Source organism: Triturus cristatus, chromosome 11 (assembly GCF_964204655.1).
Source record: "Triturus cristatus chromosome 11, aTriCri1.1, whole genome shotgun sequence".
Taxonomy (NCBI): Eukaryota; Metazoa; Chordata; class Amphibia; order Caudata; family Salamandridae; genus Triturus; species Triturus cristatus.
Window position 1 is genome coordinate 299,044,541 of NC_140594.1, and position 21,268 is coordinate 299,065,808.

General features: G+C 43.6%; 1 protein-coding gene across 3 annotated transcripts in view; it reads left to right on the forward strand.

Annotated features, from left to right (window-relative positions):
* The window catches only part of SDSL (serine dehydratase like), an 88,307-nt gene that overhangs the window by 41,291 nt on the left and 25,748 nt on the right, over positions 1 to 21,268 (forward strand). For all 3 annotated transcript variants that reach the window (XM_085633435.1, XM_085633438.1, XM_085633436.1), the window contains 2 exons: positions 6,773 to 6,950; positions 8,963 to 9,002. In XM_085633435.1, coding sequence (XP_085489561.1) covers positions 6,801 to 6,950; positions 8,963 to 9,002 — 190 coding nt within the window. In that variant the 5' untranslated portion in view covers positions 6,773 to 6,800. The remainder of the gene's footprint in view (positions 1 to 6,772; positions 6,951 to 8,962; positions 9,003 to 21,268) is intronic.

The window sequence follows — 21,268 nt, forward strand, 5'->3', positions numbered from 1 at the left end:
TATTACAACCTGCAGTCGATGTAATGATGTTATTAATTTGATACATGACCATATGTTGCGAGTTTAAAGATGCCATATCACTGCATTTTGCACTCAGTGGATAATCACAACATATTTTCTTAGGAGAAATCCAAATAGGAAAATTTAGACGCAGCATAATCGTGTAATTTGACATTGTTGGTAGACTTTCGCCGATTATCTCGTTCCACTAGTTACATTCCAGCCTGGATCAGTGCATTTATTAGGTGGTTGCATCAATTTCTTTTCATACAGCAGTGGCTTATTAGCTCCACCATATTAAAAACCGAGGGTTCTTAAGCAAATCGCTTATTTCAATTATATGTAAGCCATGTGCAATACTTAAGTAGGCTTCTCCTTTGACCTTTTTATGTCTCGGCTATCAGACAGCGCAAGCTGTCCGATGGCGAAAAGACCTGTTGTCAGCTTACTGTGGGCTTAGAGCCGCCCAGTGCTTACCATTAGTTGGATTGACTGTCACTCTCATTTGCTTGCTTTTCATCAGTTAACATGTGTGGGCTTTCCTTCCTCTTCATCTGTTTGTCTCTCCCCTGGAGCATGGATGCTGAAGAATCAGAACCTTTTGGACCTGGCGGTGCAGTGTACGCCTTAATCTCCTGGGTTCTCCTGCTTAGCTACACAGAGACACGGGGACCCTCTGTCGGCGTAAAAGATCAGATTTATTAGCTGCAGCTAGTACAGTTGTCCCAGAAGTACACAAGGTAGGTTCTCAGGAGACTGCCACTTCACTCCGTGGCGCTCAATCTTATATACCACATAGGTGAAAAATACATTAACCAACACACCCAGAACATATAGAAAAGAGCCAATAAGAAAAGTTGGAAAACAGGACAGCACCAATAGGAAAGGTTTGAAAACAAAGTATCAGATGACTCAAAGAAGCCTTTCCTTCAACTGTGTTTGTCACCCTTCCCTCAAACTAATTCATTAACAGATCCGCAACTAACTTGCAGTGCAACTGTCAGTAGTGTGGAACGGGGTGGCGGCGTTGACAATTTTTGGAAAGACTTGCTATGCAACTTGTGTTTTTTCTTCCAACCTTCACTCTGCAGGGCCTGTTCCTGCATCAGGGATTTATTAGTTTCCACATCGTGGGTGGAGGGTGCGAGGCCTCTAGGGTGGAAAGAGTGGGTGTAAGAGGACACCGAGTGGGCGCAGAGCAGACTGGCTGGGTATGGCGGGCCCGGGGCGGCAGAGGTTATAAATCGAGGCCGCAGCTCTAGGCGGGTGTCCAGGCCGCGCTATCGCTGACACTTGGAGACAGGCTAGGTAATCGATAGCCGACGGCCACGGGCCCTGGGTACCACCTGCCCCAAGGAGTGGTCTTACTGACTGTATCATTTTGTTTATTTCCCGAAATATAGTTTGTCACGTATATCTTTTTCAATTTCGTTCTGTGGCACTTTACCTAATTTTAATTGGCAATTGATTGCTTCTGTCTGCACTGTCTAAAAAAGTCCATTGCATGCTACTTTGATGTCATTTGTTTTCAGTGGACCCCCTTAAACTGTTTTTCAAAGGTACTAGGTACACTCGCAAACGTATTGTTTAACGCTGTCAATCTGCGACGATACTTGCTAATGTTCTTTTTATTTATTTTATGGATGGAGGAACTTTCACATATCTGTCTTATATCCTGGCAGGTATCCTGCAGTCAAACAATTAAGCCTTGTGTTTTCAACGTTAGAACTTTTAGACCAAAAGCAATGAGTCCCTTGGGTCTTTAGTCAAATATCTTGGATCGACAAGGTTGATCATTTGCTCTTGTTGCTGTTATTTTTTAACATTTGAAGAAGACATGCCCATAATCCAATGTATTATCATACTTGCCAACATTCTATAGTGAAACAAGCATTAAAAATGCAATAGGTCTCGCCTTTCATTAAGTTAAAGCCATTTGCTTTGCTATACAATACCATTAGCAAAGCAAATGGCTTTAACTTAATCAAAGGCGAGACCTATTGCATTTTCAATGCTTGTTCTTTTTGTCCGTTTGCTTCTCCCCCTCAACTCCACATTGTGCTTTCTAATCCATTTGTTCTCCCCATAGTACTCTCTCTCCAGTTGCCTCTCTCTCTGCACCCTCTGTGTCAATCAATCAATCCCCTACCCTTTCCCCTATGATGCTGCCACCCACCCACGCTACTCTTTTTTCTTTTTGTTTACTAATCCAATTCAGATCCGTGAACTAAAAAAATATGCTAGTGTCTTTTTGTAGGCTCGTCCATGTTTGCTGCATGTACCTACAAAAGACATGGCTGGCTGCGCCATATTTTTTTCTTCAATTTTTTAAATCATGCGGCACAGTGTCTGAAATGCTCTACAGCGTGGCTAAAACCATTGCCAAAGACAATAGGTCCTAAAGGTGGGGCCATTTGGCTTTGCCTGTGGTTCTTTTACTCTACAACATTTACCCCAAACTGCAATTGTTACGTAAGTCTGAAAACCTGTTAAGTTAGGTAGATTTTTTTCTTACCCTTGCTGCTCCCTCGAGATTTTTCCCTTCTCACTACTTACTACAAATCTGAATAAACAGGGGCACTCTTGTATAGAGTGCCTCCTCCACTTTTACCCCAAAGTAAACGTACACATCTTCACAGCACAGCTCCCAACAGATAATCTTTCAATTTCTATTTTTCTCTGGAGACCATGTCACGTTAACTGTGTCCTCACTCTTGATTGTAGATAATGGATTTAAAGAGCATTTGGTCTCAAAATGTAGAAAACAAAAACTTCACTATATTAAAAATGTTTTACCAACATTGCCTGTTTAGACTCCATTTCATTTCCACAAATTTGAGCAATTAAGTCTGACCCCTTTTTGATATATATCTGCTTCTAGTTCAGTAGCTGCTGGTGTGCTGAGACAGTGGCGGAGCAGGGAAAGCGCAGACAGACGAGCAACCGCTGTTCAAGTTTGTGATAAAGCACCTGTGGAAGGTTATTTTGAAATTCCATAACCACATAGGAAATAGTTTCAAATGGAAAGTATAGAATCAAAAAATATGCATACTTTTTTTAAAACAGTGGTTAATAAGTTCACATTGCAGCAAGATACCTAGTAGACGACCCAAGTGCGCTAAATTTTTTCACAGAGGCTGGTGGGATAATAAGAAGTCTCTTAAATTGGTCGGTACACCCTGATTCTCTGTTGTGGCATTACAGGCTTTGAAATGTGTGTGCTACTATCTGCTCCTGTGGTCGCAGCCACTTTGTTACAGGAAAAAGTATCTTGCTTTCTAGCATTAGTGCTATTTCTGTGACCAAGTGAAATTTCTAGAGTGGATAAAAACTGGACATCACCTAGGTTTCAGGCTTTTTTCAAGAAAGTCAACAAAGGTCAATTGGCTGCTGTGCAACATGGCTTTTAAAAAGAAAAGCACTATGAGTTGGTAAATGCTGGATACCTCATCTCGCTTGTTTTTCTTGACGTTAAGCCATATGTCTTAAAAACATTGACAAAGCCAATAGATCTCGCACAGGTGAGACCTATTGGCTTTGCCAATGTTTATTCATTATTAAAATGCCAAAGTTTACTGCTATCGTATGGCCTCCAATGGTAAATGGTAAATATGGTGTGCAAACTGCTGTAGCTCAGGTGGAGGTGGGCCTACGCCAGCAGACGTGGATACTGAAGATTTCTTCAGTATCTACTACTGCTACAATTTCAGTGGGCTTCATCAAGGGGCTATATACTTAAAGCTTTTTATTGGGTCATTTCTGAGCTTACAGTGCACTAATGATTATCTCTAGGACATCTACAGCTGCATTTATAGCAAAGAGGCCTATTAAAATGGAGTGTGGGCTGTCTTCGGACCTCCAGAGTGTTGTGTGATTTTCTGCAATTACAAAACAGCAGAGGTCTCCATGTTGTGGTGAGTGCTCCTCTGCCTATTTGTTGTATGTTTCTACACCTTAAGAGGCCCCATGCAGATGGCACCAGTGAGGGGTTAGTTGCCTTACCTGGTGGCTATGCCTTGTTTACTTACTTGCTCATTTGTAGTGTATTGCTTTCTATCATCGGGGAAAGGCCTTCATACGTTTTAGTAGCAAATGTGAAAGGGATGGAGCGCATCAAATCAAATCAAACTATATTTATATAGTGCAGCTTATCATCTGTGACGGTATCAGGCGCTGGACTGTGTGTCTCATTTGTAGGGCAGGTTCTTGAAAGGACCTTCCTGAAGTTTACCAAAGAGGGAGCTGTTCGAAGGTGGCGGGGAAGGGCGTTCCAGGCTTTTGCTGCAAGGTAGGAGAATGATAGTCCTCTGGTGCGGCAGTGGAGGATGAGCAGTCCCTGTTTGAGGGCGAGGTGAGAGGAGCAGAGGTTTTTGGGTGGGTGGTGGAAGTTCAGGCGGTGGTTCATGTATGCCGGTCCTTAGTCATGTAGGGCTTGGTAGGTGTGAATCAGGAGATTGAAAAGGCTTCTCTTCTGAATGGGGAGCCAGTGGAGGTCTCTCAGGTGTTGGGAGATGTGGGTCCTTATAGGAAGGTTGAGGATCAGTCTGGCTGCTGTTGATTTCTGGATCCTCTGGACTCTGGAGCCTTCTCATGAGTTCCCTGGTGGTGCCTGCATAGATTGTGTTGCTGTAGTCCTGAAGGCTGGTGATGAGGTCCTGAGACACTGTTTTCCTGGTGCCGGTGGGTAGCCAGTTGAAGAGTCTACAGAGCCTGTGCCACATCTGGAAGCAGGTTGAGGAGGCGGTGTTGTTCTGTCGTTTCATGGAGAGCTCACTGTCTAGGATGATGCAGAGGTTGTGGGCGTAATCTTTCGGAGTGGGGTTGGGTCCAAATTCCGATGGCCACCAGGAGTCATTCCAGAGAGAGGTGTGGCTGCCGAAAATCAGGACTTCGGTTTTGTCCGTGTTGACTTTCAGGCAGTTGTCTTTCATCCAGGCTGAGATGTTCTTCATGCAGTTGTGGAAGTTGGTATTGGTCGTCATGGGGTTCACTGAGAGTAAGAGCATGGCTGGAAAATCAGGAATACTTACTACAAAAGGGGAGGGGCTTAGAGAGGGCCTACGGCAGGGCTTGGGAGGAGATTAGGGAAAGACGTGCACCCACTCACAAAAGCGTGAGCCCATGCTATTCACAAATTGCCCTTCTAAAATTGTTACATCCAAAGGGACCAAAAGTGTAGTAAATTACTCTAGTTCAGATCTGCAGTAAGTCCAGCACCACACATTGCCAACCACTGGTACTGCAACATCCTCACAAATCAGTGGAGGTAACAATTTAAAATACAGTCCCATAGGAAATAACATGAAATTAAATTATTTAAAATAGTTTAAAAAAAAATACAAATAAACATAATTTAGTGTTTAAAAAAATCTGAAAATAATATGTTTATTATTTAATCATGGAATATTTTAACAACTTTTTTAATTAAAAAAGAATGTTAAATTATATTTAGTAGAATAAATGTAAATTCATTTGAATTTACTATACGCATTAGCTTTCATAACACATTTTGAATTTTTTCAGGTGGGAATGTATTTTTTATTTTAAACTTCAGCAAAATAATTTTAATTTAATATATTTAAGTTCAATTTTTAATTCAAAATTAATTTAATCATGTTGTATAACTTTTTCTTGTGTTCTACATTTAAAATAAGTAAAGAAAACGAATTTACATTCAAATTTAACATAAAATTATTTATACTAATTTTAAAAAAAACTTTTTTTTACTTTTCAGTATACTTTACCATAGGGAGCCTATGCAATCAGGGTGAATATCTCCTTATGGTAAAGTATAGGGAACATTACCCTATAATTTACCACCGGGAGATCTTTGTAGTCAGGACAGAGTTCTCCTTATGATAAAATATAGGAAAAGTTTAGTAGTAGCTACTCATAAGTTTGACACCACCTTCTTTTTCAGGGTGTTGAGACATGTAAGAGTCAAATTTGAGTAACTTTACACTCAGGTTTTGTGAAAAGTAGTAAAGTTACTCAAAAGTGTAAGAGTAAAGTTACATGTGTAACTTGCTCACAAGTATAAATTACCTTTGTGAATAACCTCCACTGTGTTCCCAAATTAATATCAATAGTAATTGCTGCCATCATGGAGTTATGGGTGTATACTTTTGTTATTAAAAGATGTTAAATCCGGATACAGAGCCTGTAGGCCCCAAGGGAAGGACTGCGTTGACAAGAACCAACATAAGGATAGAAAGATGGTCGCTGGAGAGAGGTAAACATTTCTAGCAGTTTTAATTTGAAAGGTAACACACTTTAGAAGAACTGACCGCTCACAGGCGCATGCTGAATTTAATGGGAGTATCTTTAATGAAAAAGACAGAGCGGCCCCACTTCGGTCCCAGTCACCAATAGCAGGGGCCATCTGGGCTGGTAGGCCATTAGGTAGGCCACATCTCCAGTAGGACCACACTTTAAAACTCACTCAATGAGGCTCCGAGCTGCTACACAGGTCTTGTGCGCATCAGAGGCCTGACCGTAAGTAGACCTCACTCTTGCTACCTGTATAATGTGCACACAAGGAAAGTGTTAACCATTTAATTGAAGAACAAAAGGGCTGATATCATTGCATACATCCCCGTCCCAAGCCCCAGCGGAGTCAATAATCAGGCTATAGAAATGTTTCAGTACTCCACAGTACGTAGATGGCTTCCCATGCATTGCATACTGAAAATATAGTAACCATGGATTAGTGAGCTGTCAGGTGTGTGGCATCTCTCATCCTGTATTCTGTGTCTTTGTCTCTGTCCTGCAGGTTCCTGTCTGGGCAGTCTACCCACATCATGGGAGATAATGTGTTCCACCTCAACACCCCCCTCCTGGAGAGTAAAGCCATGTCCTCCCTGGCCGGCACCAAGGTTTTCATGAAGATGGACAATGTCCAGCCAGTGGGGTCCTTCAAAATCCGTGGAATTGGACACTTGTGCCAGAAGGTGCGTGCTTCAGATAATTATGTGACCGTGCTGGGCATGTCCAGTGGAGTTTCCCACGGGGTCTTCGTGGCTATGAATTAGTAAATGATCATTAGCAACATCTGGGATTTTTGTGGGGTCAGAGGTCTTCCCTGGCTGATGAGACTTGGGGTTCTCTAGTTCCTTCCCCTCCCAATCCACATCTATGCCCCAGGCTGTGTGATGACCGGTTAGTGACATTCTTCCTCTAAAATGGCCTCTGGCTGTGAGAGAACATGGTGACATTCTAAATTTAGTGTTACAAGTCCTTGTATCCCAGGTGGAATTGCGGCTCATTGACAGCACAAAGGTATCGGAAGATCTAAACGTTGCACAATTTTGGCCCTTGTGGCCTAGTTAACGTTAATGCGTGTCTCATTCTGTTGCTTTCCTCTTAATTGAAGCCACTCCATCAATTCAGTACCTGTCTTTTCTTCCCTTTAGTTCACTTTCCTACCATGATTTGGTTGATGCCTTTATATTTCATTCTCTTTTTCAGAACCAAGTTACTGTCACCTGCTCCCACAAGCCATTCGCCTCCTTTAGTGTGTATGGGCCACTCTAAGATCCCTTTCTTCTACATACTGTCTCATTTCCCCTCTTGTTTCCACTGTTCTGTCTGTTGATCTACCGTTCATCCCTTCTTCTTTCATCCATTTTCCCTTGTTCTTGTTACACTCCTTGTTATTTAATCCACCCCCTTCCACACAATTATTTGTCCTATCTGCATGCACATCTCAGTATCTATCCTTCCTCCCGCTCTCTTGTCAACTCTTCTCTATCTCTCCCCGTCCCATCTTCCTCTTGCACTCACTATCCGTGCTCCATTTTTCTGTCATTATGCATTTTCCTCCTCTACCCATTCTCTCTGTACTCACCAGCGTTACTTCTACCCGGAACTCATCCCTCCAAGCATTTACAACCACATAGGAAGCTGCACGTGCCCCCTTGATGGGAGCCTGTTCCATAGTGAAGTTATCTGAAAAGTTTCCTTAGATAGTCACACATTATCTGAATTGTTAAATGGCTGATCATATGATCATATTCATTACTCAGTCTGGGGACTAACCATAAACTTGTATGGGGTAACCAAGCCCTCTGTCAGTCCCCTAGCCTCTAAAGAAGCCCAGTCTTGTTGAACCTTTTCCATAACGGGGTTTGCACAATTTTAATATCCTTTCTGTGAAAAGGGTCTGTGGCACAAAACCTTTGGCCTTGGGCACAGGGCACTTTGGCCACACCCTGAGCAAAACCACGTGTCCCCATAACCTGCGGTACATGACACTTTGGCCGCACCCTCAGACCAGCCACGTGGCTCTGAACCTGCGGTACATGACACTTTGGCCGCACCCTCAGACCAGCCACGTGACTCTGAATCTGCGGTACATGACACTTTGGCTGCACCCTCAGACCAGCCACGTGGCGCTGAACCTGCGGTACATGACACTTTGGTCGCACCCTCAGACCAGCCACGTGGCTCTGAACCTGCGGTACATGACACTTTGGCTGCACCCTCAGAGCAGCCACGTGGCGCTGAACCTGCGGTACATGACACTTTGGCCACACCCCCTGACTAGCAATGTGCTCCCAGCACCTGCTGTGTAAGAGCTTTGTTGGTGAATTACAGGCTCTGGGTGCAGGACATACGCTTCAGCCTCACCCTGCGACCTGCCCGTCTGCCTCAGAACAGAGTGGTCTTCCTTTTATTATTTTTCTTAAAACCTGTGGATCTTGAAAGGAATCCGCAGACCCAAGATGAGGATGCATCCTAAACTTGGATCCAATGTACTTTGGCGATTCCTAAGGATCCCCTGATCTCATTTTTAATCTGCTGGTTCTGTGACCCTCTAGCTCAAGTTGCAGAGCAATTTATATTTATTTATGATATTCCTGTTCTCTCACTTCCGCAGATACTGGGACATCATCCCTTGCATTGTACAATGTTTCCTTTGCTTCTGAAAGTCCAATGACATTTTTAATTTTCTTTTTTGCAGTATGTGGAGCAAGGAAGCAGACACTTCATATGCTCATCAGGTAACGCAGTATTTGAAGATTAATTAATCCAGAGGGATAGTGAAGTGATGAAAGAAACGAGGAAGAGAGAAAGAAGTGAGGAAGGGTTAATGAGTTAGTTGGGAAAGACAATCAAAGGAAAATGACAAACGAGGAAAGGGAAGGGAAAAGGGAAGTAAGACATGAAAGAAATTGAAGCAGTATACTAGAGGAAGCAAAGGAAGATGGAACACACATCAAGAAATAAAATAAGAGAAAAAATCTGGTAAGTGTGAAAGAAGGGGGGATGATTGAAGTAACTAGAGGGGACCTAATACAGGTATCAAAGGGTTCAGACGACAAGGAAGAAAGGGAAGACCAGATGAAGGCTAGAAAATAGGAATGAAACCGGTGAGAGAGAAATTAAGGGAAGCAATTAGAAAAAAATAAATGAAGGAGGCAAAAAATGCAAAGGTGAATTTGAGGAGGAGGAAAGAGTAATTGGAAGAAAGAGTACAGCAAGAGAGAGCGAGAAATGGTGAGAGAAAGGAATAAAGAATAAAAAAGAAAAAGTTATACTGAAGGCTAAATGAAGAAGAGAAGACAGAATGCTGCACAAGTACTCTCACGGCATCCTCACTTCTCCATTAGGGGAGAACAAGTCGCAGGTCTTGGTGCTCCCAATTACCCCTTCTGGCATACGGGTCCACCATAACTCACAGTTCATGGGCTCCGGCCCGATCAGCACAGTGATATTCTCCCAGGCAGCTCCTCCTGGCATACGGGGTCGCCGTCTCGCTACCGCACAGTGCTACAGCCCATTTTGTCATGGCACTCTTTTTCCAGGCAGCCCGTCTTGGCATACGGGGTCACTGCATTGCTACCAATCACAGTCTCTGGGTTGATCGATGCAGCATGACACACTGCTAAATTTACGGTGTCCCTCTCCTTGCATACGGGATCACTGACTCTGTCCTGCACACAAGCAATGACCGGATTGGTGCAGCATCTTTTTCCTCATACCTCGCAACTTTCAACAGGGCTCCCCACCCACTGGATCTCACTCCCTCCAACACTCTCCACTCCCTCACAGGGCACCCTGATTTTTGCAAGCAGGCACACGCTAGTGCTCCTGGCTCCAGGGCAGGTGGTCTAGGATTCCCTTGACAGCTCCACCATGGCTACCAAGAGAGTTTCAAGCAAAAGGAAAACTGGCTTACCTTTACAAGCAACGGAATCTAGTGAGAGTGAGAAGAAATGACAGTGTGAACCCCTAATGCTACCAGCTACTCCCCTTCTACTGTAGGACCTGGAAAACAAGTTATGTTTAATAAACCCTATGACAATAAGACCATTGCTGCCTCAATCTCCAAAGGTCTCTTCCCAGGCAATATTGTGCAATATTAAGAACCCATTGTTAGTTGTCAATAAATTGACCTCTATCACCCACAAAAAGGAATGCATCTTGCCATTCCAACTCAAAACAATACTGTACGTCCCTTATTCAGATGCAACCTAGATAGGCATCAAGTCGTCATTGATTGAAAATGCCGCTATAGTGGGGTGTTTAAGACCTCCAAAAGATTAGTGAACTAAGGCCAACAAGAAAGTGCACTTAGTGGAATAAATTAATTCCAGCATTCAACAAGTCAGGAAGTAAGCCCAATCAAACAAGACAAGGCTTCCATTTACAACGGATTTGTCGATTTATTGCTAAAAGACTGGGGAGATCATTAAATTAAGAAATTTGGATCCAAACGGGGTTTTAAAGTCTAGCTCAAGTTTTCCACTACTGCGCTTCCATCTGTTTTAACAAACTACAGAACATCTGTAAGTTACAAGAATGAACACTTGGCATTTTATGGGACCAGACAGGCAGTGGTTCATTTCGTGATCATTATACAATAGACTGTGTTTGCAAGACTGCACTACTGGAGTTGTTACAAAACTTACGAATTTCAGCGATTCACCTGCCCACACAATATAGTTATCATTCCTTATTCGTTATACATCTTCAAAATTAGAATGAAGCATTGAATTCCACGACAGGCTCAAGAATGAGGGGGATCTTAGTGAAGGGAACAAAAACTTCTTACTCCCTGACCCTAAAAGTGCACCAGCTTTATTTTCTGGATTCTGACATGTGCTAAAGAGGTTTTAAACTGGGGAAAAGGTGTGCGAAGCAGAAGATAGGGGCATAGTCCCAACTTCTCTATCATTGTGTCATGGACAAAAGACCGTTGAAAACCTTTCAAATAAAACTGCTTGTTGAACAAATATTTAATGGTGGGGATAAGAGTAATTTTTCTTTGATGGCCAGGTCAGGGACCATTTCAAAAACCTATGAGTTAAGAAAGATTGCTTTGTTGGAAAGAATAGCTCTGAGATTGATACATAGTTTCAGGTAGGAGATTGGATGGAGATATTGGCGTCAGCTACTCCGCATGGGGCTACAAGACCCACATAGAGCAAGGACAGAGATTGCCCTAGATCAAACAGGATGTTTGTAGCTTCAGCCCTCAATGTGATTTATAAGAAGTCTATATTATTCGTGATAGAAAATGTCAATTATGCCACCCATATGTCTGAAGAGAGATTCTGGAACAGAAGCGCGGGTGTGTCGCAGAGTGAGAGGTCTTAAGTTTGGGCATAGGAGGGTGTGACCTTTATCACCTTCAGGAGATGCTTGTTCATAGACCAGCTTCTGGCCGTGGCTGGGCCCGCTGCACTGCATAGACAAAGGGCCTTTAACACATTCACATGGATCAATTATAAGGGTGAATCTACCACTCAAACCTCTGGCTGATGCCACAACTGGAGCAGGGCAATGTATGATGTGAGGAAGGGCAGCTGAAGGGTCTTGTCTCAGACACTCTGAGTGTGGGTGCCTCCTGGCAGGAAATACACTGCTGGGGACAGAGTGCAGGTAAATAGTGGACTAGAACAGTGACACTGATCCTTTCAGGGGGGTACACTCTGTCCTGAAGGACAAACCTGTACAAAGATAGCTCCTCCTTTCATCGCTTATTTTCGCTGTCAGCACTAAACATACACTTTCTTTGCAAGGGAAAATATGGCCGCGGTGTGTGCAGCTGTAGGTAAACACCAGAGACTCTGTTGCATTCTGTTCCCCAGAAACATTTTGTAGTTACATGTAACTTATAAATGATACATAATAACAAGTAGCCTCCAGCAGCCCAACTGTTCCTGTTTACAATTACAAATGTCAGGCCTTAATTCACTAAGCCACAATGTAGTCATTAAGAAATAAGCAACGGGTAAGGGAAACACGGCTCTGGATTTAAAAATCAAACCATGTCTATTTCAAATCCAAAAGAATTGTAATAAAAAAAAATACAAAACCTAATTTGTAATAATAACAAATGCATTTAAAACAAACGCATACTAATCTATTAGAGTTTATCTACGTTTGTGTAACACACAAACAAACACACTCTCTTTCTCTCTTACTTATTATGTCTTCCCTTCAAACAGCTTTGGCTGTCTGCTGTCGAAAGTCATGTTGTTGACAGTACGAGTACTATCAGTAGTCTTTCTGTCAGCCCATTGCACATCATTAGTTGAATTTCTTACCATTCTCATTTGCTTGCTTCCTATGTGATGACTTAGTTTCATCTTCTTTCTTTTGTACCGCACCTGGAGCATACCTTCTTTACCAACCTTTAGATTGGATGACAAATATCTTTCCACTGCTTTCACCCAGCAACACATGTTTCTTTTGTCTTTAGCACTTCATGGGAGTGTATGTGTTTTCTTGCTGTCTCCCCCTTTGCCCTGTGTGCTACTTCCCCTTTAAACATCAGGCCTCACACACTCTTCCATTGCTCTCACAGCCCTCTGTTGCTTTCACCAACCCTTTCCGTCCTGCTCACCTTTTTTTAATAACCTCGCCTCTAAGCTTATCAGCAGAATTTATCTGAAAGACCCATCTCCCCACTCCTCCATTGCTCCCCTGCCCCTCCCCATCCCTTTTCTTATTCTCAATTTCACTTCTTAGGTGAGGTTAGCAGTTGCTTAGTTACCTAACCACTCTTTTTTCTGAAAATGCTCTTTTGTGTAGATTTGTATATTCTTTTAAATTGAACTCACCAAGCAGGACGTCTGCCATCTTGGAACAGTAAAAAAAAAGGGGGGTAATTCATGACGGATACACAAATACGTAGTAATGCAAAAGCACCTACGTGTCATCATGCTGGGGCCCCTTTAGCATGATGATGCATGCATGCCTTTACATCATTGTGCTTTTATTTTAGCATATGCTATTCTGCATCAGCAATAACCATTTCTAACACCATCAGCAAAAGTATTTGCAAAGCCAATAGGTTTACATTGGCAAAGTCAGTTTCTCTTTGGGAGAAGAGGAGGCCTGCTCCAGTCCTATTCTCTTGACCTTGCCCAACTGACTTCAGCATGTTGTTCCATGGTATATAGGCAGATGCAGTTTCCTCTCAAAGAGCATAAACAATTAAACTCAACTGGAACAATACGAACATGCACTATAAAACATAATTCATAAGTGGCTGGTGACATCAATAATGCCCTTAACAATATTTATTTGCTCTTTATTTCGATATTTTATCATTTGCCCAATTATAACAATACAATATTACTTAAATAAAACCTCTGCTGTTCATTTCGATTCAAAATTAAAATGAGTTAATCACAGCAAAACCACGAGAATTTTAAACTTAATTCAACTATTTTCCAAAAGAAACACATTAATATTAGCAACAACGTTGCAATTTGAGCCCAGAGTATTTCACTGGTTACACTAAAATACTATTCCACCATGGTAAGCAATGGTTTTCATAAATCTGTTTATCCGAACGCGGGCCTGTACATTGGATACGACTGAAACTCTTAATCCGCTCCTCGGGTGTTTAATAGCTAGCACACAGCTCTTAGAGAGCCGAGAAGGTCCATATACAGGGACATTTTAAGGATTTGGGGGGCCCTGGGCCAAACATATTTTGGGGGCCCCTGTTCAGGACACCTTTGAGTTTATGATCTAATTTGAGCCCCTGTTTCCCACGCAGTTTCCGCTTCCTCAGCTGCGCTAGCGATCCAGTTTGCATCATAGGCATTAACCTATATATTCCCGATGTAAATGGACATGTGCAGCTTACAGGTGTAGGATTCAGGGTTTCCTGCCCTGCTGCTACGTTTTTAATACTTTTAAAGTGTATATGTGTGGCTGAATTACTCTGTGCTTTTTAACAATTTCTCCTACCTATGCGCTCTTGCACTTTACTTGATTCTGCTTGCCAACACCTCCTTAGCTGCTCCGATTTGCATTTTGGTTTTCCTCCAGTCCTGGTCCGCTGCTGCTGATACGCCGATTGTGTGGAGGGCTGGGGCTACTATCGGGCTACTCACTTCCACACACGCAGTTTTCACTTCCTCAGCTGTGCTAGCGATCCAGTTTGTATCATGAGCATCAGCCTATATATTCCCGATGCAAACGGATGCACGCAGCTGATAGCTGTAGGATTTAGTGTTTTCTGCCCTGCTACTAGGTTTTTATTACTTTTTAAATTGTATATGTCTGGCTGAATTACTCTGTGCTTTTTAATAATTTCTCCTACCTATGCGCACTTGCACTTTACTTGATTCTGCTTGCCTACACCTCCTTGGCTGCTTCGAATCGCATCTCGCTTTTCCTCCAGTCCTGGTCCGCCGCGGCTGATACGCCGATTGTGCGGAGGGCTGGGGCTACTATAGGGCTCCTCACTTATGCCTATGCAGTTTCCACTTCCTCAGCTGCGTTGGCGATCCAGTTTGCATCATAGGCATTAGCCTATATATTCCCGATTCAAACGGACGTGCTAAGTGGACGTGCCCAGCGGGCGCGCCGCTGGCACCGAAGGTAAGCCTGTCTGCGCCCGGAGGCATTCGGCGCCGGCCATGCTGCCCAGTTCCCCTCCGGTGAGTTTCTTCCACTATATTGCAATAGGGAAAAACTGCTTAGCCTTAGGCGACTACCATTATATCACTGTACAGCCGCTGATCCAAGGTTGGAGGTAGACTTTCGATGCAATAAGTGCAACTGGACTCTCCTCCAGCCCAGGAAACTCACACCCAATATCCTCCCACGCAACAATATGTGTAAAAGAATAAGAAAACAGAGGACTTAAAGGCCACCCTTTTAAATTGTCACTCTATACAAAAGCATGAACCATACATTTATGGCCTACTTTTAGACTAACAGTCTGATCTTTTATTTCTCACTGAGACCTGGCTGTCTGAAGCCTCCAACCCTACTATCACCTCGGCCATCCCTACGGGTTATAACATTCTTAGGAGGGACCGATCGAATGGGAAGGAGGGAGGTGTTGCCATAATTTACAATAAAAAACTAGACTGCTTAGGCTTCTGCTGTACCTTATCCCCCCATCATAGCATAGCTGGATTTCTGATTTACAGACCTCCCAGTGCTATTGGAAATGTTATTACTACGCTTAATATAGCCACCACCTCCCTGGCCTTAAAATACAAAAACTGCCTCATTCTGGGATATTTCAATATACATATGGACAATGGAAAAGACCCTCAAACAATTTCCTTGTTGAAGGCGCTGCAGGCCTGCAACATGTTTCCATCTGTTTCTTTGGCCGCCCATGAGAAGGGCCATACCCTAGACCAAATCGTTCACAACTTTGACATATCAGTAAGCCTACCTCTTTCCATTACCTGGTCTGACCACCTCCTATTAAAATTCGTCATTCCCAACTCTGCCACAGCCCCTTGAGCTAACACAGGGCAGAGGGTCTCTAATTACAGGACGTTCCATAAAATATCCATCCCGATGTTAGCAGACGCCCTCGGTCGTTCCTCACCAGAGCGGTCTGGCTGCCCCGACTCGGACGCCCTCTCAATAGATTCATGGCTCCGAACCAACATTGATGCAGTGGTACTGTTTGCTGCTCCTCAAAGAGGTCAGACCCACCAGCTCCATGGTTTAACGATTCCCTTAGATCTCGCAACAGAAATTGTGGAACAATTGAATGGAAATGGCGTAAATCATATCTACCTGAGGACAGGAAGGTGTATAAAGACACCTTAAAATCTCATTACATTCTCGTGAAGGCAGCCAAGAAAAACCTCTTTCAAACCAAGATAGAAAATGCCCAAAATAAGAGTAAGGAAATCTTTAGCATAGTTAAATCCTTTACTGCCTTGAGAGCCGGCACAAAGGAAGGGCCATGCACTGAAGAATGGTCTAAGTAAATAGTTGAATTCTTCCACAAAAAGATCTCCATGATCCAACAAGCCTTCACTAACATCTCAGAGGAAGAACTGACCTTCTACCTTAGTTCTAATAGCAAATTTCACCTCTTGGATCCTACATCTTTACTAGCTTTCCCTGAGTTTCAGCTTGAAGAGTCACTGACCCCTCTCCAAAGCATTAAGTCTGGCTCTCCTACTGACCCATGTCCAGGGAATATCTTGAACCTATTAGCTCCCACCATAAACCCCACAGTAAACTAGCTCTTTAATGCTTCTCTCTCCTCAGGCAACATGCAGAAATTATGGAAGAATGCTAAGATTCTTCAACTGATAAAAAAGGCTAACGCTAAACCGACGGACCCTGCCAACTACATGCCAATCTCCCTTCTTCCGGTTCTATCCAGAGTACTAGAGAAGCATGTAAACAAGGCCCTCCAAAAACACATTGAAGATGGGAAGCTCCTTCATGAGTCCCAATCCGGTTTTAGGGCTAACTACAGTATGGAGTCCGCTCTGCTGGAAGTGACTGAATTTCTCAAGGGTAAGCTGGACCAGGGAGGCAAGACTGTTCTGATACTGCTCGATACGTCGTCGGCCTTCGATATGGTCCCACATGAGAGGCTCCCGGAGAGACTTGCTAACATCGGTCTGGGGGGGGACTGCCTTTACAATGGATGTCATCCTTCTTGATAAATAGATCTCAGGACATCTGGCCCCCCCTTTCTCATCCCCAGTTCCAGCCATGAATGTAGGTGTCCCTCAGGGCTCCATTCTCAGTCCTACCCTTTTTAATATATATCTCTGGTAGAGGAAGAGGGCGCCAAAATTGTTTCCTATGCTGATGACACTCAGCTGATTTTTACGTGTGAAAAAGGAACCGACTTTGACGGGGCAATGATTAGGTCTTGCCTCACAAAGATTTTTAACTGGCTTAAGATCAATCAGCTGAAGTGCAATCCTGACAAAACTGAAGTTGTTTTCTTTGGTAATCCATAAACGCCTGACTGGAGCGCTTGGTGGCCAAAAGATATGCCGCCCCCGCCCGCTGAAAAGGAGAAAGTCAAAAACTTAAGAATTGTCATAGACAAGACACTCTCCATGTGCTTTCAAATTCAAAATCTAAATGGCACTTGCTTTGGCATACTCTGGATGCTAAAAAAAACTCCTGCCACTGTGACCGCTTGAGAGCAGAAAGATCGTGGTGCAGACTCTGGTGACATCAAAGCTTGACTATGTCAACAGCTTGTACCTCTGTCTTCCCAAACCCCTTATCCAGCGCCTACAAGTGGTACAATACGCGGCGGCCAGAGCCATCCTGAGACCTAAACCCAGATCTGGTATGACCCCTATTCTTAAGTCTCTCCGCATAAAAGAACAGATCGGCTTCAAAGCGATGACCATCTTCTTTAAAGCTTTCCATGGCTTAGGAGCCGGCTACATAAATAAGCGTGTTAATCGCTACACAACAGCTAGACCCCTAAATTCTTCCAATGCCAACCTGGCCATCATGCCTAAAATATGCAGTGCCCGCATTGGAGGCAGATCCCACGGCTTTCTAGGCCCAAAATTGTGGAATAGCGTCCCTGAGTCTCTGAGACTAACCACAGACCTATTCTCTTTGATGAAAGAACTTAAAAACCTGGCTTTTTGATAACTGATGGGTCTTTTACGCATGTTTTCCTCCCACTGTCATGCGCCAGGACTCTCTAGTCTGAGTAGCTGCGCGCTTTATTAAATACACAATTTCATTTCATTAGGTCCCTGACAGTGCAAAGGAACACTCGTCCAAATTCTAAGCGCCTTATTTATGAGGCTTTACTTCACTTTTATGCCGCTGGTGCGTCACTTTTTGTGACACACCGGCAGCATAAAATATGTGCAATGTTACGCCCTATTTACAAAGTGACGCATCTAGGCAGATGCTTCACTTTGTAAACCCCTGCACCGCATTATACCTGCGTCAGGCATAATGTATGCAGGGTGGGTGTTGCCCCGCAAAATGCCTCGTAGAAGTGGCGCATTGAAATCTAAGAGAACTCAGTGCGCCACTTCTAGGACGCCATTGCGTCAATATCTTACACCTGCCACACAGCAGGCATAAGTCTGATGCAGGCCCTTTCACATGGGGCTTGCCCCATGTGAAAGGACACATTGCTGGAGTTGCGTCTATTTTCAGACACACCCCAGCAATGCATCACTTTTGCGCATACAGATTCGTCAGAAATACTGACATATCTGTAACTCCTTGCGACATGATGCGTCATACAGTAAATATGACACATCCATCATGTTGCAATGAGGGCACACTAAGAAGTAATGCATCCCTGTTTTCACTCAGCGATGCATCACTTCTCATAAATAAGGCCCTGAATGTGTTTACATGTAATATTCAGGGATAGTTATGTGTGTTTTCAATATTGTAACACAGCAGCAGCTCACCAATATTACTGCAAATAATCTTTGTGACGCCCTCCCATTTCTTATATGTTAGGCCTTGTTTTGATCTAAAATAAACGTTTTTTTATGTATATTGCATGAAACATAAACACAAAATTTCTCTGCAAAATGGCTGTACTAGCCTCTCACACATCAGGTACGTAAGAAATAAATGAAAGGAAAACAGAATTTAAAACAAACTGTTTAGGAAATATTCACGGTCATTAGGGCAAAACTCTGGAGAATGGAGCTGACTGTCAGGGGGCCCCCTGAAAGGCTGGGGCCCTGGGCCAGAGCCCACATTGCCCATGCATTAAAACGTCTCTGTCCATATACTTTATATGCCTCATCTTTCGCTGGGACAGCATATCAATGTAATCTCTAGTCAATCTTTTTTATCCAAAAGCACTGTGAAGGATTGAATCACCAAACCATTGCCTGCTTATTTCATATCTTCCTAAACAATGGTATAGATACCTGGTCCAGGGGAAACAGCCTTTCCGGTTCCTTTTCACTAATCAATAAATTTAGCTGCAGTGCCAGGCTGGCCTTCCTGCTCTCTTTCACTAATCAATACATATACCTACAGGAACAGTAAAACCTCCCTGTAGCCTGTCAATAATCCATACAATGTGTTACATAGTCAAGAGTTGGAGAGAGAGCTGAGTAGAGATAGAGGTTTCTATCAGAGCTGAGGAGTTAATTAAACATAATATCCCACTTACCAATTACTAGAATTGTGGTATTACCCTAAATGGCTTTAAGAATTCTACATGTGAGCCGTAGTGCAATATGCAAATTTAATGCATATTTTGATGTACTCTATCATAAATCTCTGGCATGTGCTCAGGTTTTCTGTTTCGGATTGATATAGATAACAAAGGCCTAGCTGGAGTCTGTGCCATGCAAGTGTTATAGGGAAGACCTCAGGTCCCTTTAGTCATGGCTCAGCTCATAGACAAGGTCAGCTAGAAAGATGTTATAAGAGCCGCCTGATGTAAAGTGAGCTAACCATCAAAATGCCTTTCAGTCTTTAAGTGTGCCCATGTGTGTTTTACTGGGTCAGTGACTAAACTGTCTTTTACTCTTTGAGTATTTGCAAGTGTTTGCAGGGACATTTTAAGGATTTGGGGGGCCCTGGGCCAAACATATTTTGGGGGCCCCTGTTCAGGACACCTTTGAGTTTATGATCTAATTTGAGCCCCTGTTTCCCACGCAGTTTCCGCTTCCTCAGCTGCGCTAGCGATCCAGTTTGCATCATAGGCATTAACCTATATATTCCCGATGTAAATGGACATGTGCAGCTTACAGGTGTAGGATTCAGGGTTTCCTGCCCTGCTGCTACGTTTTTAATACTTTTAAAGTGTATATGTGTGGCTGAATTACTCTGTGCTTTTTAACAATTTCTCCTACCTATGCGCCCTTGCACTTTACTTGATTCTGCTTGCCAACACCTCCTTAGCTGCTCCGATTTGCATTTTGGTTTTCCTCCAGTCCTGGTCCGCTGCTGCTGATACGCCGATTGTGTGGAGGGCTGGGGCTACTATCGGGCTACTCACTTCCACACACGCAGTTTTCACTTCCTCAGCTGTGCTAGCGATCCAGTTTGTATCATGAGCATCAGCCTATATATTCCCGATGCAAACGGATGCACGCAGCTGATAGCTGTAGGATTTAGTGTTTTCTGCCCTGCTACTAGGTTTTTATTACTTTTTAAATTGTATATGTCTGGCTGAATTACTCTGTGCTTTTTAATAATTTCTCCTACCTATGCGCACTTGCACTTTACTTGATTCTGCTTGCCTACACCTCCTTGGCTGCTTCGAATCGCATCTCGCTTTTCCTCCAGTCCTGGTCCGCCGCGGCTGATACGCCGATTGTGCGGAGGGCTGGGGCTACTATAGGGCTCCTCACTTATGCCTATGCAGTTTCCACTTCCTCAGCTGCGTTGGCGATCCAGTTTGCATCATAGGCATTAGCCTATATATTCCCGATTCAAACGGACGTGCTAAGTGGACGTGCCCAGCGGGCGCGCCGCTGGCACCGAAGGTAAGCCTGTCTGCGCCCGGAGGCATTCGGCGCCGGCCATGCTGCCCAGTTCCCCTTCGGTGAGTTTCTTCCACTATATTGCAATAGGGAAAAACTGCTTAGCCTTAGGCGACTACCATTATATCACTGTACAGCCGCTGATCCAAGGTTGGAGGTAGACTTTCGATGCAATAAGTGCAACTGGACTCTCCTCCAGCCCAGGAAACTCACACCCAATATCCTCCCACGCAACAATATGTGTAAAAGAATAAGAAAACAGAGGACTTAAAGGCCACCCTTTTAAATTGTCACTCTATACAAAAGCATGAACCATACATTTATGGCCTACTTTTAGACTAACAGTCTGATCTTTTATTTCTCACTGAGACCTGGCTGTCTGAAGCCTCCAACCCTACTATCACCTCGGCCATCCCTACGGGTTATAACATTCTTAGGAGGGACCGATCGAATGGGAAGGAGGGAGGTGTTGCCATAATTTACAATAAAAAACTAGACTGCTTAGGCTTCTGCTGTACCTTATCCCCCCATCATAGCATAGCTGGATTTCTGATTTACAGACCTCCCAGTGCTATTGG